Source organism: Cebidichthys violaceus, unplaced genomic scaffold, assembly GCF_023349555.1.
Source record: "Cebidichthys violaceus isolate CVI_PGR_0920_01 unplaced genomic scaffold, fCebVio1.0.p SCAF_24, whole genome shotgun sequence".
NCBI lineage: Eukaryota > Metazoa > Chordata > Actinopteri > Perciformes > Stichaeidae > Cebidichthys > Cebidichthys violaceus.
In genome coordinates this window covers 8,128,069-8,147,505 of record NW_027176417.1, presented here as the reverse complement: position 1 = coordinate 8,147,505, position 19,437 = coordinate 8,128,069, and the positions used below count along the sequence as shown (strand labels likewise).

Sequence of the window (19,437 nt, the reverse complement as noted above, 5' to 3'; positions counted from 1 at the left end):
ACAACGAATATATGATCAAGTTAGACAAATTACATACAACCATTACTTCCAGTTGAATCATTCAAAATAAAAGCTCACTGGATGTAATTACGCACTTTGACCACCAGAGGGCTCCCCTGTGAGTCAATTTCTTTACAATAATCCACACACTGCAGTGACACTATCTGACCACTAGATGTCAACATTACACCACAGATCATTTTAATGAGCTTTTAAATCAAACGTTACATGATTTGTATTTGACAAAAACGTTTACAAAGTGCATTCTGTTGTTTAATTCATGTTTTTATTACGTTCATTTCAATATGATTCAATACATACAGGTGAAGTATAATATTGGCTTTATGGTCACCATTCAAAGACATTTGTCGAAGGACAATTATCATAATAGATGTTGTGAAAAAGAAGTGATCTTGTAACAGCACATGATTGGTTAACATCAGTTCGTGGACTACCGGAAACTTCCCGCAGGGGGAAGTACTCTAAATTCTGCCAAAATAAGCCACAACGCTGACAGAAACAAAAGCATTCCGACGCATAGATTCCATCATGGGTTCCTCGGCGGCTGTAGCCCGAGCTCTCCGGCTCTCTGCGCGCTACGCCCGGACTCTGCCGGCGGTTCAGGCCGGTCCGGAGCTGCACCACCGGGCCTCTGCTGCCGGAAGAAACCAGACCGTCCAGGCCGCTGAGGCGGGGAAGCTGAAGAGCATCGACGACCTGCCCGGACCCAGTCTGGCCACCACTCTGTACTGGTTGTTCGTCAAAGGATATGCGGACAAGAGCCACTTACTGCAGGTACACAAAAACAAAGTTATTATCCACGTGAAGCGTGTTTCTCTGTTTCTAGTTCAGTGTGGAGTGATTTATTTCACTTAAAAGAACTCCTGCAGCTTTAGAACTCGCGTTGGGTGTTTATTAGTTTATTATCTTTATTATGGAGATTAGATAACAGCATGAGTGAACTGCTCTATTATATACACGTTGTATTGAAGTAATAGTTATTTAGTGTCATTACTATATTAGCCTGAATGTTACAGTGTTTGTGCTGTATTGACTCCATTCATTTTACTATTTGTAGTAATATTTTTCCAGAAACTTCAACAGAAAACTTTGCAGATACAATATTTGCGTTACAACGAAATACAAATGTACGAAAATCACAAGAAATGTGATTAAGACATGGAAATGAGTCCACTTGCTATTACACAGACCGGTCAGAGATACATGCTTACATGCTACATGATACATGCTTCTGTCACGTGAGAGTAATTATTAAATGCTGCAGGAAAGTTACAGTTGTGGAAGAAGTATTGAGAATATGTATAAAGGTAAAAGTGATTTCTAAGTGAATATCATTTATATTTGAGTGAAGACAATAACATTGTAGTTTAGCAGTCTGGAGCAACGTCACTGTTGTGTTTCCTCATTGATGCTCACTGAAAGTTACTTTAAACTGAATCAACACACACTGATATTTGTTCTTTTAGGGTGTGCAGAGGAGCCTTTACGGGCCCATCTGGCGCTCCAGGTTCGGCCCGTTTGACATCGTGAACGTGGCGACTCCGGAGCTCATAGCTCAGGTGATCCAGCAGGAGGGCCGCTACCCGTCCAGAGCCGAGCTGCCTCACTGGAAGGAGTACCGGGACCTGAGAGGACAGGCCTACGGGCTGCATGTGGAGTGAGTGGAGACGGACGAGCTCCCTTCCTTCTCAGAGGAAAGATGTTTCCCTCTAGTGTGAAATCTGAAGAAGCTCTTTAACTTTCCAGTACAGGGCCGGAGTGGTACCGGATCCGCAGGGTCCTGAACCCCAAGATGCTGAAGCTGCGGGAGGTGTCGGCCTACGCCCCCATCATCCACCAGGTGATCGGAGACCTGCTGCGCCGCGTCGAGTTCCTCCGAGGCCTCAGCCAGGACCAGGTCACCGTCTCCAACATGGCTGCTGAGCTCCACAAGTTTGGCTTTGAAGGTGGGAGGGTTTTCTTTTTCAGAACGGTTGAGTTCGGGGGGACGGGTTGTGATTCTTTTGACCTCCTGCAGGTACCTCCTCCATCTTGTTTGAGACCAGGTTGGGCTGCCTGCAGGAGGACATTCCCCCAGACACGCTGCGCTTCATCACCGCCGTCAATGCCATGCTGACGCTGTCCGAGACCGTGCTCCTCTTCCCCCGCTGGAGCCGCGGCGTCCTCCCCTTCTGGAGGCGCTTCGTTCAGGCCTGGGACGACCTGTATGACGTAGGTATGCAGCCGCGAGAACGACTGGAGGAGGAGCGCGTGCAGCGCGGGGTCCAAACACAGTCAGTAAAGAGTTCTGTGTGTTTTCTCACGCAGCCCGGTCCCTCGTCGACAGGAGGATCGCTGAAATCGAAGCCCAGGTGTGCAGCGGCGAGCCGGTGGAGGGCATGTACCTCACCTACCTGCTGTCCTCTGACAGGCTGAGCAGAGCCGAGGTCTACATCAGCCTCACGGAGCTGCTGCTGGGGGGGGTGGACACGGTGAGGGGGGCTGGTTCTGGTTCTGGTTCTGGTTCTGGTTCATGCTGCTGGTTTGTGTGTGTGAAAAGAAACATCATCCACAGAGAAACGACCCTCCAGGCCTTCAGTCAGTCCGTGTTTCACGATGCTTCATGGTTCCATCTGAAGACGAACCGTCGTCCACAGAGGAGACATTCACCTGTTTCACAGTCACACACAGTAGTACCCAGAGGCACTCAGGTACTTAGTAGTTGTAGGAAATACTCTGGTACTAGTACAAGTCCTGCAACCAGGATTTTACTTAAAAGTACAAAAGTAAAAGTACTCCTTCAGAAAGCCCCGTCTGTAAAGTAACAAAGTAAGTAAATGTAGTACAGTAGAAGTTTAATATATCTTTAAGATGTAGTGTAGTAGAAGTATAAAGCAGCAGAGAAAGTACTTCCAGCAGGTTTGTTCATCTTGGAGGAATGTCTTGTTCTTGTCTTGTTCTTGGAGGAATGTCTCATGTCAGGATGGATGACTCCGTCTTCACCTTATCTTTTGCTCTGCTGCTCATACCAGAGCTGTGTGTGTTGTGTAATGTGTGGATGAATTTAAGGAGAACACAACCCAGATGTGTTTGTTGGGCCCTGAAGATGCAGATTCCTACTTCCTGAAGACAAAGAAGTTGAAGCTGAACTCGAGGCGTTTCAGTTTGAAGCCAACAACTGAAACGCTTCAACAACAACAACAACAGGAACAGGTTGTGTTGGAGCTGCTGCTGCACCTCTGAGCGTCTCACAGCTCGTCTGGCTGCATTCCCACAACAGGTTGAGGCTGGTTTCTGTTGTTTCAGCTGGAGGTCAAATGTGGAGCTCTGAGTCGGGATCATTCTGACGTCGTTTGACTAGAATGTACAGATTCATTTCACACCAATACAAAGAACTACTGTGTGTCTGTTTGTATCCATTCCAGCAGCAGTCTGAAATATCTCAACATGTGTTGAGTCGACTTGTCTAGCCTCTCAGCCCTGTGATGGACCATAACCTCTGCTTCCTCTCAGACCTCCAACACCCTCTCGTGGGCCTTGTACCACCTAGCGAGGGACCGCGCGGTCCAGGATCGACTGTACGGGGAGGTGAGCTCCGTGTGTCCCGACAGACGGGAGCCAATGACAGAGGACCTGAGCAGGATGCCGTACCTGAAGGCCGTGATAAAGGAGACGCTGCGGTGAGCAGACTCTCACAGTCGCACTGCAGAGACGTGAGGAACGCGAGGTTCCTCTGTCCCGACGTGATGCAACAGGACAGATGAATATCAGCTCTCCTGTGAAGCAGCTGCAGTTTGTACTTTGTACATGTGACACTGAGAAATCCACAAGATCATATCAAAAAGTCACACACAGTTCATATATGCACCAGCTATAATATCAAATGCATGATCGTACTAATCAGATCATATAATAATAAGCACAGTGAACAGCAGCAGGCTGCAGGTGTGCGTCTGACTCAGAGCTTGTGTTTGTCCTGCAGCCTCTACCCCGTGGTCCCTGGAAACGGACGCTTCGTCTCAGAGGACGCGGTGGTCGTGGGGAACTACTGGTTCCCAAAGAAGGTAGGAGAGCAGCTCCAGGATCTGATGCTCCTTCAACGTTAAAGCTCATAACCAGACGAGTTCCACTCTTTTCTGTCCAGACTCAGTTCCATCTGTGTCATTACGCCACCTGTCACGACGAAGAGCAGTTTGTAGACGCGGAGGTCTTCGTCCCGGAGCGCTGGCTCCGTGCCGAGGCGCCGGGCTCCGTCTGCGGCAGGGCGGCGCCGGGCTTCTACCACCACCACCCGTACAGCTTCCTCCCCTTCGGTGTCGGCGTGCGGGCCTGTGTGGGGAAGAGGGTGGCGGAGATGGAGATGTTCTTCGCTCTGTCCAGGGTGAGTGACGGAGAGACTCAGATGACTCAGAGACATTCTCTCATGGTGTAAAGGCTCAGGTTGATCACTCTGTGTCATCTGACAGCTCATGCAGCACTATGAGGTCCAGCCTGAACCCGGCGCTCCGGTCGTGGAGCCTAAAACTCGAACCCTGCTCATCCCGTCGAAGCCCATCAACCTGCGCTTCCTGCCCCGAGCCTGAGGAGGGCGCCGCTGAGGCTCAGCAGAGCAGGCGTCAACGATCAGCTCCACAGGCTGCAAACAATTTAACGCAGGTCCAACAGAACGTGTGGTTCTGCTGGTTCTTTGAGTAAAGGAGAGGAGCTGCACTTGTCTGCACATCCTTCTAGTAGCATTCACTAAATACATGATTCATTAAAGGGAGATTCTGGTGTGTGTGTGTAGCAGGAAGTGGGAGGCTCCTGCTCTTCCTCACTCCAGTAAGTATGTTCAGCACACTAACCCTTCATGAATGAACAACTGGAGGACAGAAGTTAAGGCTGTGTACTAACACTTCAACGTGTCCTTCATCGTTTAACTTGATGTCTCGTTTTTGCACAGATTTGTTTATTTGTATTGATTTGATAAATCTATTTTAACGTAGCCATCGGCTGATGAGACAGAGCTGGTTCTGAATGAAACAGAGGCACGTTGTATTTACTGTTGAGTTCATCTTTTGTTCACCGCTGTATTCTAACATAAACCTAACGTTAAGAAGGAGGGAGGACAGGAGGAAACGAGGGAAGGAAAGGAGCTTTATATAATCAGTGAAGAAGTGGAAGCACAGCCAACCTTCACACATCAGCTCCTCTGTTCACTAAACAGTGACGCAACAACTCTGAAGAGGCTCCTTATGATCTGTTTTCATGTGTTTCATGGTAACTTGTGTGAAGTGGATCCCTCTGTTGAACCATAATCTCTGTAAATCGTGTAATATTCTCATGGTGACGTCATCATGACTCAAATAAAACTATATTTGCCTCATCTCTCTGGGATTGACTGAGTATATGTAAATAAAGTTACATCTTAAAGTTTCAGTCTGTAAATAAAAAGTTATTTAAGGGTCTGTTTGTGGTAAATCAGCCATGTGTTTATTTATCTGATTCCATTGACTGAAGATATTAAATACATTTTTACAAAGCATTGTGGGTATTTGGAGACTAAGCCCCCTGCTGGCCTCTTGTCAGTACATCAATGTTACTTTATTTGTGTTTTATTTGTGTTTTACTGTTTTATCTCTGGATAACTTTAACATACATGATTGATATTGCAGCTAAAAACGTTAGCATTATGCATCCGTGTTGCACTGAAATATAATAAGTAATCAAACTATCACAAACTAGTTTTCCCACTCTGAATATGGCAGTTAGTGTTGCAGGAATCAGACGTTTGTACATTCAGGAAGACATACTTTAAACATATGAAACTGCTCCAGAGAATATGATAAACATTATAGGATGCTTCTTCAGTCTACTGTCTGAAACACAAACCCTGCACCACCAGGCTTGTCCTCAACGTGTGGTTTTTATTTTGAAGTTCAACTTCCGGTGGTCCTAACTCTGAGGAGCTCGTCTCACCTCACCTCCCTCTGCGCGCGCGAGGACGTCGTGAGTCAGCCGCGCGCGCTGCAAAAGATTCCAGCGTTCAGAGACTTTTCTTTGCATTCACAGAGTAGAACACACCGTCTCAGATATCTAAATATAATAATAATAAATACACTACGTGGCAAAAGTAGGCTACTCGTGTCATTGCACTGATGCACAGTATACATGTTGAATATAATAATAATAGTGTTTATTGTGGGACGTATTTCCGACCTCAGCCTCTAGGAGCCGCTGCGGAATGTGCTGTCTTCATCACTGAACGGGATTCACTCGATGACAAGTCTGGACTCGACATTTCTTGCAGCGGAGGCCACCTTCTTCACCCGACGCACCGCGGCACCGTGAGGCTCCTCCATCCCTCCGATCACCGAGCTCCGGTCTGGATGATCCATCGCATCATTTAGAGTTTGCACACACAGATCTGCTTTTTATGCGACATGTAATCCGGGTTTTCCTCTCATCCAGCCCGGTGTATGTGCGGTTTTCCTCATGGAGGACTAGTCGGGGATCCACCTCCCTGCAGGCTACCGGGGAAACGCGGACCTCCACACCGACGGGAATGCACCCAAGTCGGGGAAGAAAACGTTGAAAATGATCGGTGTTTCGGGCTCCGGAGGCTCCTTTTGGCATCATGTGAACGCGGACGAGGCGCGTCAACCTGTCGGGGATGATGGTGAGTGGCCTGCTTTTACGCGCACGGTGCGTCTCTTTTGTCTCAGACACGCACGCACGCACACACACACACACACACACACACACACACACACACACACACACACACACACACACCTGCTGTCAAACACGATGAACAGAGAGGTTAGATGTGGGCGGAACAGGAGCTCCATCAGCTGGATGCACAATACTGGAATTGAGGTCAGCTGGCTTCGCGTGATGGACGCTGAGGTCGGTGATGTCTGACCCGGATGGTCGATCATGCTGTCAGTCAATGGCTTCTTATTAGAGCAGATGGATGGACGCGTGAGTAGATGATGTGTTTACGTGTGTCTGGAGTTTGACTCCTCCCAGAGGTCCCTGAAGGGATCACTGTTAACATCAGTCAAGGTTTAAAGTCTTTATGGTACAGGTATTTATTCAAGTTAGAGTGTGTGTGTGTGTGTGTGTGTGTGTGTGTGTGTGTGCGCATCATGACTCAAAGGAAACCAACACTGGGTGATGCGTGCAGCTTTATGGTAGATGTGTGATGGAGTTCATCACGTTATGATGTTAAAAAACATCACAGCCGATGGAAGTTTAGCCTTTTCTATTTCTGAGCATCCAAAAGCTGCTGAACTGAGCTGAGCCTCCATCTGCTGGAGACAGAGTACCAGAGGAACAGTCAAAGATCAACATATCGTCACTTCTATAGCCAATATAGCTTTAAACTTCAAAACACTGGGTCCTACATTTCCCACAATGCAGCTCAGTTGTGTCTTTTGATTGAAGCTATTTGACACAAACATGAAATATCCATCAGACAAGAGGAGAGGAAACGGACCAGAATGCATTGCTGCTCTGATCAAAGCAGCTAGACTCTGACTGTAAACTCGTCATCTACGACCCAGTGCAGGGTAACTGGATTCATGCTCCCTGGAGGTCAGTGAAAGGCATTCTGGGAAACGTAGGACATTGCTAACTGAAGCAGACAAGGTAAGAGAAGCATTTCCTCTCGACAATAACTCCTGAGACAGCCTGACGTTGTGAAGCAGCGAGCTGCAGACCTTCAGCCGGCTCTTTGTGTATTCACTGTGCGTCTTCACGGCTCGAGCTCTGCAGACAGCCGGGGGAGTGAGAACACTACTGGGTCAACAGCTCCGGCTTGGTGCTGCTCGCTTCCTCCCTCACCTCATCTCCCCTCCTCCTCCCCCCTCCTCCCGTCTGTCTGAGGCTGCTGCAGCGTCTCTGATCTCATGAACATCAGTCGCTGCAGGTCCAGCTCTTTGTGCCTCTTATGACACGATCTGAAGTCTACGACGCAACCAGCAGATTATCACGCACCAAAGTAATGCATGCTGCAACAAAGAGACGTGAACGGGTAATAGTTCTAACAAATGATTCCTTCATTATCCTTAACTTTGTTATACTAGTGTTCTTTACTTAACTTTGAACCAGAACTACATCAGACGTTTGGTTGTTTAGTATAACAAGTAAATGAAGAGCTTCAACTGTTGATGAGAACACACACACACACACACACACACACACGTTGCAGTCTCATTTTCTTTTGTGTCTGAGAATCTGCATGCCAGACTTTCCCACGAGGCGTTCAGGGTCCAGCAGTGGTCGGTGCACCGATGAGGGCTAATTAGAGTCTGAGACGAGCAGTGAGCTGCAGGCTGCTGAAGGCCAGATGTTCAGAGTGCTGTGGGAGATGACAGGTGCAGAGAGGAGTCTGCTGAACACTGTTGCTCCTTCCTGCTTCAGGATTATGAGTTCTCATGGAGCTCTCGCCACTGGAGAGCGTGACAGGAAGTGGGCAGCTGTGCCTTTTATCTGCAGGTACGAGTAAAAGCACCGCTGAGTTCAGATGATAATAGGAGGTCAAACCAGATTCTCTCAAGTGCAGAAATGGAAAGTGAAGTGCACTAACTTCTGCGGTTCATTATTCTCTGATGTGGCTGAAGCATTGAAGCTGGAGATAATTGGGTTCGACCCCCCCCCCCCCGTTGTGTGATCACACGAGCCGCACTGTTGCTGTGGCGTGTAAGGACGAGCAGAGAGGATCATGGGTTATTTCCCGCATGTGTCGAAGTGCTGCAGACTTCATTTGGTTTTCTTATGAGCCAGAAATCAGGACACACGTTTGTTTTTCTGCCACATGTGAATCCACGTTCACACAGATTGTAACAGCGGCCTTCCTAATAATGAAGTCCTGCTGATAAGTGATGGTTTTGAGGTTGCTGCTATGATGATGAATTGTCTTCATGTCCTCTCACAGGCTGAGAGTCAGATCTTATCTCAAGGGTGGTGAAGAGACACCTGTCAGCTGCTCCAACCTCTGTCCTACTGGACCACCCAGAAAACATTTAATCTCTTAAAATGTCCGACCAAAACCCCCCCGTTTTTTATTTGAATTGTTCCTGTTTTTCCTCCTAAAAAGAGAGAAATGTTTCCCATCGTCCAACCGCCCGAGGCTTGAAACGAGGCAGAATGGATCTCTGAGGTTGTGTCTGCTCATGTGAAGTTAAACAGGCTTCTCATTTGAAAGCATTCTTGTGCTACACTGGTTCAGTTTCTCCTCCCCGGGAACAAACATCATTGATATTCCTGAGTGGCTCCCTCAGGGCGACGGAGGCCGGGGGATGTTCAGTCATACTGAGCAGGAATAACGCGGCGTTCATCAGAGAGGCCGTTATCGTAGTGATGAACTGAAACATGCTGCTGCAGGTCTGACACCTGAGAGGAACCTGCAGTCTGTGTGAGGAACACACATTTAAATGAGAGAAATATAACTTCTGCATTAAAAGGTTAAACAGTGAAATGTGATTGATGAGGTCCAGTTGAGTATCACATGAATGATCTAAAGGTCCAAACACTGCATAGCTCATAAAACCACATGAGTTGACTTTACTACTTGTAATTGTAAAAAGACACGTTGCATTGCTTGTGGACAAAAGTTCAACTTCTTTGCTGTAAGACCTGATAATTATATATTCAAAATAAATCAATTGATATTCTTCAAGCAAAAAGGCCGAACTCTGGTTCCAGCTTCTCAAGTCATGTTGTTGACTTTGCTCTTTGGGTTTTAACATTTAAAGACTTGATGTTTGTGAAGTTGTGATTATTTAGTGACCTTTGTAAAGAGAGTTGGTCTAGAGCCACGTTTACGATGCTGCGCTCTCTGCAGTCTGTCCATGTTGGACTGTTTTCACCCCAACAAAGACCTCAGTGTCCTCCTCCTCCTCCTCCTCCTCCTCCTCTTCTCAACGCTTCCCCATCAGCACATTCTCCACATTCTGTCCAATCAGAGGAAATGACAGCAGCCACACGTGGTTTCTAGAACTGGAGCAGCGGCCTTATGTAAGCTGCTCCACGAGCGTCTGAGGAGGTGTGAGGACGCCTCGGCCTCCCGGTGCCGGCGGTCGTGCCTGATCTCCCGGAGTCGTGTGGGTGTTTGTGGGTGAGAGTCGTCAACCGCCGGAGTCACGACACGTTCCTGTTCTGTAAAAAGAGTAATGTGAGTCACCTCCTTCCAATGAAGTTTGAGGACTATTTATTTCAAACTTTATTGATGCTTCTGGTTTCATTTTGCGCCCGACGGTCACTCAGATCGGAATAGAGATGATTTAGCATTAACTGGGGCGAAGCTGGATCACTTTGAATCTTTTTATTGTGCGGCAGAAGGAATGCTGGTGATGGACAGACACAAGAGTTTGGACCTTTAGTGTATAGATAGATGTGTATTCATTTCCCTCATTAAACCTAAACACTTCCTTTACCTTCCTTTTGGGAATCATTCCCTGGAGAGCAGAAGATCTGTTGTGTCACCTGAAGTGTCTCTGGTCTGGTTTCTGTCTGACGGAGACGCGTGACGACACACACACACACACACACAGCATACAAACACACACAGCATACAAACACACACACCATACAAACACACACAGCATACAAACACACACAGCATACAAACACACACACCATACAAACACACACACCATACAAACACACACACACACACCATACAAGCACACATGCAGTGGTCCCATGCGCGCGGTCACCTCCCCGGCCCGTATTGATTGACATGTGCTGGGGGGCGGTTGGCGTTCCAGGTTAGCAGCAGGATGATTGATGACGACAGCCTCTCCGGAGGCTGACATGTGAACCGGTTCCACGCGGCTCTGGCAGCTCGCTCTGAGCTCGTCATGAGCGGGCCTGTTTTTGGCAAACTCTCCCGCCAGCCTGCTACCTTGAGAGAGACGGTCTGTGAGCATCATGTGCTCCGGCAGTCAGACACCGGGAAGAGGGAAGAGGACGTGTTGTCAGGTCAGTGATGGAGCAGATTCAGCTCAGTCTGTTGAGTCTTTAAGATGCAGCGGTGATGTAAACTGGATGCAATGATTCAATATTATGGATTATCAGCGTTCAGTGGAATTCTATCATGCCTTTTTGTTGTTTCATAAATTCACGTGTACAAATGAATGATTCCAGGAAAGTTTATATTTAATGCTCTGATCTGACATTTTCAGTCTGGGCTTTAGACAGTTTGTTCTAACATTTATAGACTAAATGATCAATCGACAGAATAACTGAGATGAGTCAATAATAAAGAGAGGCGTTAGTTCATGTATATTAACGGTGCAGCCATGGATGTCAGAAGAAAGGAACTCTAAAGGAATCATTCCTATGGTTCTATCAATGTGAACCGTGTTGTTCCACGTTGCACAGGAACGTTTGTTCTTGTTTTGAATTATGTGAATCGTTGCCAATGCAAATAGATTTGGAAAGGAGCTGAAGTGCAGTGAGTAATGCATTAGGAGGCCGTTGCGTAACACATGGTGGGAAGGCTACCGGCGGTTTCTTCTATCTCTCTCTCTTTTACTTCATGCGTTTTACCCGAGTGCTTTAAGCCCCATCAGATCAAACATGCCTCATTTCATACATGTTTGTATGGAAACAATGTCAGTGTTTGTTTGAGGGGCTTTAGGAAATATGAATGTAGTGTTTAGGGTGTAAAATATTACTCTGAATGTATCTGAACTCAAAATCTCTGAAGGCAGTCAGTTAAGTGAAGGACTCCTGTGCTGCAGTTTTCCTGAATATTTGTTCTGATTAGAGGATGAAAGTGTTCAGAATCAGGTCCAGTGTTCTGGTTAGAAACAGGAAGTTGGATAACAGCAGCAGGTCCAGGAACAGGTCCTCGTTCCTGCTGTTCCCCGCCGTCATGGAGGCCTCGGCGTCCGTCATCACTGTGACACACACACACAGTCGTGTTGTCGTTTCCCTGTTGTGTGACACGTCGTCAGTTGAGGCACTTGTTGCTTGATGCAGATGGTCTCATGTGAGGTTTTTAACTCTGTGAAAGTCTCTTTGTAGTCATTTTGCAGTTGTGCTTTTGTTCACTTCAACAGAGACCTTTAATTCTAAACTTTACCGCATGAATACTTCCTGGGAAACACTAAAGGAAGCGCCAAATCAACGTTCAAAGTAACGCCAAGCGGGCAGGAAGGGGGAAGAGGAAGTAGCACCGACACAACCTTTAACCTTTATCTACTCCACCACGAGATGCATTTAAACGTTAACGGGAATGAAGGAGACAAGAGTTTAGATCTGCCTTTGGATAATGTTTACATTCGTCATAAAGTAAAATGTAGAGGAATAAAACATTCAATATTAAAAAGTAAATACCAAAACACCGAAACCAGAGCTGCAACAAATGAATGTTTCTAATGTAGGTGAATCAGTTTATTTGTTAACACAAATGAATGGTTAGGTTAATACTCGTTTGTTCACGTCGTCTTGTTGAGAATCAACTGGAACATTTGGGTCTGAATCATCCGGTCTGAGACGATAACACAGCTGGAACCACTCGCACCAACAAACCAGATTAACAGGACCGGACTACATGGTGAACATATGGCTTGTCAGACGCCGGTTGATGAGGTCACAGGAGGTTGTGCCTTCTTATTGGCTGAAGATGAACCGGAGACGAGTTCAGTCAGAGAGCATCGCTCAGCGTCTGGAGGATTAACACAGCTGGGTGTCGCTCACACACACTTTATCAGTCGTGTGGTCTTAAAAGGTTATTAAAAAGAATGTGCGTGTGAAAACTATCAAACATAACCGCTTTGACGGCTTGTTTGTGAGCAGAATAAATGAAACTCTTATGAGTGGATGTGTCTGTTTCTCAGGCTTTTATCACCAAGCAGAAGGGAAGAGGAGAGTTGGGAACAGAAGTGTCTTTAAATAAATGCATCATGAACAGATTTCATGAGTCACAGGGTTCTGAAACCGACACAGCCCTCGTTACGCTGATGCTTTGACTCAGAGAATATCACACAAACAGTGAGTTTAAGTCAAGAGAAGTACGGTATAGAGTCACTGAAAGGAGACAGCGCTCTGTCTGGATGCAGCCTATTAAGATGCATGAATGCAAAATGAATCATGTTTCCCTCCTCTGCTGGTGTTACGCCGCTTTTTTTAATCTGTTAAAGCAGAAAGTACATTTATTTTAGTGCAGCCCAGACGATTAAACTGTCCAGAAGGGAAATGTTCTTTGTGTCGCTTAAAGTCCCGTGTTTGCCTCGTTTTGTCATCAGTCTTTTGGATGATTGTGAGACAACAAAGCTCATGAATGCATCACTGTTTCTCACCTGACTCTTGAGTCTTAGACTCAATCTTAGAATGCATCAAGCTTGTCTTTCTTCACTGAATGACTGAATCTAAACCCTCTATGTATTAAGATGTTTGAGCTGAGCTGTTGTGTGCACTTAAACATGTGGGTCAGATGTGATGCAACCTGTTGTCAGCCGGTCTGTGCACTCTATGTATTAATAGACACTTTATTTATGGTAAGGCTTTGTCTCTTCCAGTTCAGCCTGATCTGTGTCAGTGTGTCTGGCTCTTATGGACTGATTTGAACTATGTTAAACTGCATTGTGTATGTATGTGTGTGTGTGTGTGTGTGTGTGTGTGTGTAACTATTTCTTAACAAACGTGGTGAATGTATTTCCGTCCTCAGAGAACAATAGCAACGTAAACCTGCATTGTTCACACCATGTTTCCTTGCTCGTCGTCTTCTTCCCTACCTCTCAATACACAGATTGTCTTACTTTCATTCATTTCATAGTTATTACAGAAGAATATTCACATCTGTTAGAGGAAAGAATATTTTAATAAATTAAAATGTAATTGTTTATCTATAATTTAAAGGAGAGGATTTCTATATGAGCATTTATAACACACACACACACACACACACACACACACACACACATATGAACACATTTAGAGGGAACAGACGGGGCCACCGATTGGCTCTCACACTGTTGCTATGGGGGTTTAAGCTGCTCCTCCATTGGTCAGGTTTCGGACGGGCCGGCTGGTCTGTCAGCATCCCTCCGTTGTCGTGGCAACAGACAGGAAGCAGGAGGAGAACTACGGTGTTGTTGTTGTTGTTGTTGTTGTTGCTGATTTGGACAACAGAAGAAGAAACCTGTCGTCTCTCTCTCTCTCTTTCTCTCTGTCTCTCTCTCTCTCTGTCTCTCTTTCTCTCTGTCTCTCTTTCTCTCTCTCTCTGTTTCTCAGAGGATGATCCATCTGCAAACATAAAAACTGCTCGTTGTTGATCTGCGGTACAAACCGGCTTAGTGCGCGCACACACACACACACACACACACACACACAGGGTCACTCGGCAGCGACCTGCTAATCCTCCACCAAAAGATGATTATTAATATGACATGTCTGGATGAAAATGTAGAAAGAGTGTGTGTGTGTGTGTGTGTGTGTGTGTGTGTGTTTATTCATCAGCCTCTGTTTCTATTATGACTCTATTCAATTGCGTCTGTCAACAGTTGATGTATAATTGACCGGTGGCACTGTTTTTTTCCTGCATTCAGTCCATCTTGCTGATGTCATTTGTGATGTCATCAGCATGTGAGTGATATTTTATACCCAGGTATAATAAAATCAACTTGTATTGTTTTATACCTATATAATAGTTTACAGAATGTGTTAATTAGTAGGATTTGCGGTGTATTAGCATATTTTTGACAGAGCCAGGCTAGCTGTTTCCCCCTGTTTGCAGTCTTTATGCTAAGCTAAACTAATCGCTATGAGAAGGAGTGGCAGCCACGTCGGGTCAGCAACAAGAAGCAGATGATCTAGAGGTAGAAGGAGAAGGTGAAGTCCTAAAGGAAGTAGGATGTGAGGGAGGAGGAAACAAAAGAAGAGAGAAGGGGGAGCTCTTGAATATCAGAGCAAAGTTCCCCAGACAGCAGTTACATAAGCAGCTCTGACCCAGAAACCTTCCACCGTCAGCCTGAACTCACCCCGAGATGGAGAGCCCGAAAACAGCCAGAGGGGGAGGAGGCGTGGGAAGGAAGTGAAACAGTGTTATTTCAATTTGGTGCACCTTTTGACCCAACAATAGTACTATTTACATAAAACACGATTGTGTGTTTGTTCAGTACCTCCTGAACGGTTGTGCAGTTTGACAACTTGTGGTTTACGACAAAAGCAAATCAAGATGTCAGTGTTTACATTCTCCTGAAATGATCCAGTCAGAGAGATTTGTTTTGAATTGAAACAATAGAATATTGGAGGGTATAGAAGTCGTGTTTCTTGCTCTACGTGGTACAGTATACAAATATCTATATATAATACTATCCAGTTGAGTTAAACATAAAGCATTTTGTTCTGAGGATGAAGGATGAAACAGTGATGCACGGTTAGGAAGGCTGTGACGGAGGACAGGGAGCAATACAACATCACACCACAAAGGTGTAGGAGCAGAAAGAAGCCAACTCTACTAGATTCTGTATCTTATATGTTCGAGACGTAATAGAGAGGAATGCGTTTGCTTCGTCTTCGAGTGGCCTAAAGGACTGCAGTTCTTGCTGCCCTTAAATGCCTCCCGATCCAACACAGCGAGGCTTTGATTGCCCTCAAACACACGCTGTTATGTGAGCTATTATTATCTGCTGTTTCCGCCATCGGGGGGGGGGGGGTGCCAAACTGTGTGTGCTTTTGTGAATGTGCAGACACCAAACGAAACCTGTTTTACTCTGCTGCAGATTTGAAAGCCGCTTTATTCACAGGTTTAACAGGGTTTTGTTGCTGGCACTGTTGTTGATCCTCTGGATCAGGTTTAGATTTAAATCACATAAACCTGCAACGCATGCTTCAAACTATACCACCAGTTCAACGATTGGTTTCTAATCGTCTCAGTTTTAGATCACATCATTTGATTCTGTTAATAAATGAGCAAATATAAAATGTGATGCTTTTCATCCGCTCCTGCAAATCTCTGTTTCGCTTCATGTAACCCTGTTCTCCTGCTCTCTCCTCAGGTGAAACCATGTGGCTGTGTGGTGCTCCCTAGCCTCCCACCTGGTCACCTCTCCTCCCCCCCCTCCTCCTCTCCCCTTCCTCCTATCTCCTCCTGTTCACCATGACGACCACCCTGGAGATGATGCTGGCCCAGCCCGACCAGGAGCTGAGTCCAGAGCGCCTGGATGGCTGCGAGGACGTTGGCGGCCGCTACAACGTGGTTCCCTCTGTCGTGTGCTCCATGTGCTGTCTCTTCGGCATCATTTACTGCTTCTTTGGTGAGTCCTGGGTCTGCGCGTTGATTTACTCATTCAGCTACAACCCTGTTACCTTTTGTTTCTTCCTCTTATTTCAGGCTACCGCTGCTTCAAAGCGGTAATGTTCCTGACGGGCCTGATGTTTGGCTCTGTCGTCATCTTCATGCTCTGCTACAAGGAGCGCGTGCTGGACACCCAGCTGAGCGTGGAGGCCTCGGTGGGCATCGGCCTCGGCATCGGCACGCTGTGCGGCCTGGTCACGATGCTGGTTCGCAGCGTGGGCCTCTTCATGGTGGGCCTGCTGCTGGGCCTGCTGGTGGCCGTGGCCACCCTGGTGGGCATGGAGGAGCTCACCGACAGCCCGCCGCGCTCCGTCTGGGTGCCTCTGGGCGTGCTGCTTGGCCTGGGCATGCTGTTCGCCGTGCTCACCCTGCAGTGGCAGCGCCTCTTTACCACGCTGTCCACGGCGATGTTCGGCGCAGCTGTCATCACTGTGGCGGTGGACTACTTCGTGGAGCTCTTCGCCCTCGTGCTGTACATGTACGAGCGACTGAAAGCGGCACCCGGCAAGCCCGTGTGCTGGCTGACGTGGGTGGTGCTCGGGGTGTGGCCTGCCCTCACCCTGCTGGGTGTCATGGTCCAGTGGAAGGTCACCGCTGAGGGATACTCCCATACCAAGGGTGAGGAAAACATGTCTCTTAAACTATAGGTATTGTAGCTGTTTGAGCTAAGTGTGCACATCATAGTGAAGAAGTAGCTCTAGCTCCACCCTCAGCTGCTCAAACATCTCCAAAGCTATGAGCAGATGATAGCTAACTTCCTCTCTCTGTCCTCCACAGTAATCATCAGCCGGCAGCAGAGGAGGATGCAGGTGATGCGGATTCGTCAGCGGGATGATCGCTATCGCAACAAGAAGAAGAAGAAGCAGCAGCACGGCTCCACCTCCAATCATCACCAGGCCAAGCAGCTTCACACTGAGCCCGCCTACCGCCGCAAGCCCAACCCCATCCGCCGCTACGACACGGACGTCCTCTCGCCGGTGAGGGTCTCATTTTCTGTCATCTGTGTCTGTTGTTTCATCATCTTTTTTTTATGCTTCCTGCAATGCTGCTGTGTTTCCATCTTTAAACCAAACTCTTTCTCTGCTCCTTCCAGAGCTACATCCAGAGTTTCCGAGACCGTCAGGTGCAGGCGCAGCCGATCCCGAGCCGGCTGGCTGGCCGGCCGCACACCGTGGTGGATGTGGGCTACGACCGCGGCTCCACGACGCCCCTCACCGGGGCTGCAGGACCTTCCCTACGTGTCTGACCAGTCCCTCACCTCCCAGAGGCCTGAACTCACCGCTCCACCACGGAGATACATGACTCTGCAATCTCACCTGTGCAAGGACAAACTGGGTTTAAACGTAATCTGGGTTTAGCCACACCCCTAAGAATGAAAATATATTTAGGGCTGGATTCACCCAAAATGCAAAACATGTTTAACCCTTTACTAATTCCATTTTAGATGATAAAGCCCAGCGTTCCTTGTGCTACCTGCTGGAGCAATCAGTGTGGTGCAGAGGCTTGGTTGACCTCTTTTTCACTGTCTTTCAGTAGATTAAAATGCACAAATGCATGCATGCACTTACACAAACACACACCGCAGCTACAATCTTAAGGGTTGGGGAGGAAACCTGAAGTAGCCTGCCGTACCTGGACCCGGCCTGTTTGTCACCATCTCAAGTCAAACCAGATCAGGGATCTCAGTTTCAGTGCAAAACCGCCTCAGGTTCAAACACAGGCATCGATTGAAAAATCTAAATACAACTTTGCTGTCGTTTCTACTGCTGTTGACGATTTTGAGCTGATGGTGCAGAAGCAACTAGTTCCTCAGCCTATAGGTGTCCAACAAAGATTCATCTATAAAGGGAAGTAAGGGCCCTTAAATGCAAATCGGGATCTTTTATTTGCTTTCTGTGCCATCTGGACCTCAAGAGAATCGTCCTTGAAATGGGGAGGGACGTCTTTAAAGAGGGGAAACCCTTCGTCACCCTTGGTGCTGGACGATACACTTCTTCAAGCGTCAAACTGCTTTCCGATGGCCAGGGAATCTGTTTAAACGGGTGCCTTGCCCCTCTGTGGACTGTACCACTCAGCAGCAGGAGGGGGGTTACTGGCAGATCTCCCATCGATGGCTTGTTTTTGCATTAAATGTGAAGGATTTTTCAGGGGGGTGTAGCCATAGAGCTACAACAAGCAGGGTCAAATAATGTTGTTGGAGTCGAGTTGGCTTGTTGTCTTCACAGATGCCTGGAGATATGAGGAGGACTTGTTTTTAGCTGACAACAAGAGAGCCACATTTACACTGGCACCTCACTGAGACCACAATCCCTGATTATTGAACAACCTGCATTTGATCCCAGACTGTTTCCTCCAGGAGATTATTGAAGATCCTGATCACAGGTTTTTATTCTATAAGCATAGATGAAAGCTACGTCTGCCATTGTGTAGAACGTTCACTCTGCAGCTCCAGCTGCTCTGGCAGAACAGAAGCTTCTTCCTGGTTGTTAGGGTGCAGAAGAAGCTGAAAGTCTTCCTTGAATCTCAAAGCTAGCAGGATAATTATTTATTGATATTCAAAATGTGACTCCAGGCTGAGATGCCAGTGTAAATACGGCTCAGAGTCTGGATGAAAACAGTGGACTAGTGGCCATACCAACTTGTACTTAGACCAACAACTCCTTCCATCATGTGCATTGATTTTCTTTATTTGGGACAACAGAACATTTCTGTCACCAGTGAAAATGTGAATACTTTAACGGGGGGGGGGACGTATGGTACGTTTTTATTCATCCGTAGGAAACGGAAATGCATGATCTCACCCGAGCCGCCCTGCGTGGCTTCGTCTTGGCCCCCACCAAACTCCCTCCACCCTCTCATGTGCATCGATGTGAAACGTGTACATAAAACACAGCACTTACTAACTTGTTATGTTATTTTTATCATTCCATTTAAACTCTTTCTGTTCTTAAGAATCTAAATTGTTCTTTTCAAGTGGGATGTATTTATTTTCTGATTTATTTATTTCTGTAAAGGAGAGTGCAATGTCATCACTGTAGGCCAGTAACTCCATGCTTTTTTAAGAACTTTAATTATGACTGTAATTATTAAAGCATGTGTTCTTATGGGCCGGTACTTGATCATTGTGTGAGAGTCGTCTTTTA

The 19,437-nt window shown here is 46.8% G+C and overlaps 2 protein-coding genes across 6 annotated transcripts; both read left to right on the top strand.

The window, feature by feature from the left end:
* Positions 1-427: 427 nt before the first annotated feature.
* On the top strand, positions 428-5,367 carry cyp27a2 (cytochrome P450 family 27 subfamily A member 2). Its single transcript, XM_068719694.1, has 9 exons — positions 428-795; positions 1,488-1,678; positions 1,768-1,967; positions 2,039-2,236; positions 2,329-2,492; positions 3,514-3,680; positions 3,983-4,064; positions 4,145-4,381; positions 4,467-5,367. The coding sequence occupies exons 1-9, from the start codon at positions 550-552 to the stop codon at positions 4,581-4,583; spliced, it is 1,602 nt and encodes a 533-aa protein (XP_068575795.1). The 5' UTR covers positions 428-549; the 3' UTR covers positions 4,584-5,367.
* A 574-nt stretch (positions 5,368-5,941) lies between these two features.
* Positions 5,942-19,413, top strand: tmem198ab (transmembrane protein 198ab). 5 transcript variants are annotated; one of them, XM_068719263.1, is made up of 6 exons: positions 5,942-6,362; positions 6,451-6,658; positions 15,996-16,253; positions 16,331-16,912; positions 17,072-17,271; positions 17,388-19,413. In XM_068719263.1, the coding sequence occupies exons 3-6, from the start codon at positions 16,097-16,099 to the stop codon at positions 17,538-17,540; spliced, it is 1,092 nt and encodes a 363-aa protein (XP_068575364.1). In that variant the 5' UTR covers positions 5,942-6,362; positions 6,451-6,658; positions 15,996-16,096; the 3' UTR covers positions 17,541-19,413. The 5 variants fall into 5 exon arrangements, with proteins under 5 accessions (XP_068575364.1, XP_068575368.1, XP_068575369.1 ...); XM_068719267.1 differs by lacking the exons at positions 5,942-6,362; positions 6,451-6,658 and adding an exon at positions 6,737-6,963; XM_068719268.1 differs by lacking the exons at positions 5,942-6,362; positions 6,451-6,658 and adding an exon at positions 7,154-7,632.
* The last annotated feature ends 24 nt before the right edge of the window (positions 19,414-19,437 follow it).

Excerpts from the sequence above, each read along its gene's own strand:
- tmem198ab (XM_068719263.1), top strand. The coding sequence starts at position 16,097 with ATGACGACCACCCTGGAGATGATGCTGGCCCAGCCCGACCAGGAGCTG. Across the intron at positions 16,254-16,330 it reads CATCATTTACTGCTTCTTTG|GCTACCGCTGCTTCAAAGCG; the intron begins GTGAGTCCTGGG and ends CTCTTATTTCAG. Across the intron at positions 17,272-17,387 it reads ACACGGACGTCCTCTCGCCG|AGCTACATCCAGAGTTTCCG; the intron begins GTGAGGGTCTCA and ends TGCTCCTTCCAG.
- cyp27a2 (XM_068719694.1), top strand. The coding sequence starts at position 550 with ATGGGTTCCTCGGCGGCTGTAGCCCGAGCTCTCCGGCTCTCTGCGCGC. Across the intron at positions 2,237-2,328 it reads GGACGACCTGTATGACGTAG|CCCGGTCCCTCGTCGACAGG; the intron begins GTATGCAGCCGC and ends TTTCTCACGCAG. Across the intron at positions 4,382-4,466 it reads TGTTCTTCGCTCTGTCCAGG|CTCATGCAGCACTATGAGGT; the intron begins GTGAGTGACGGA and ends GTCATCTGACAG.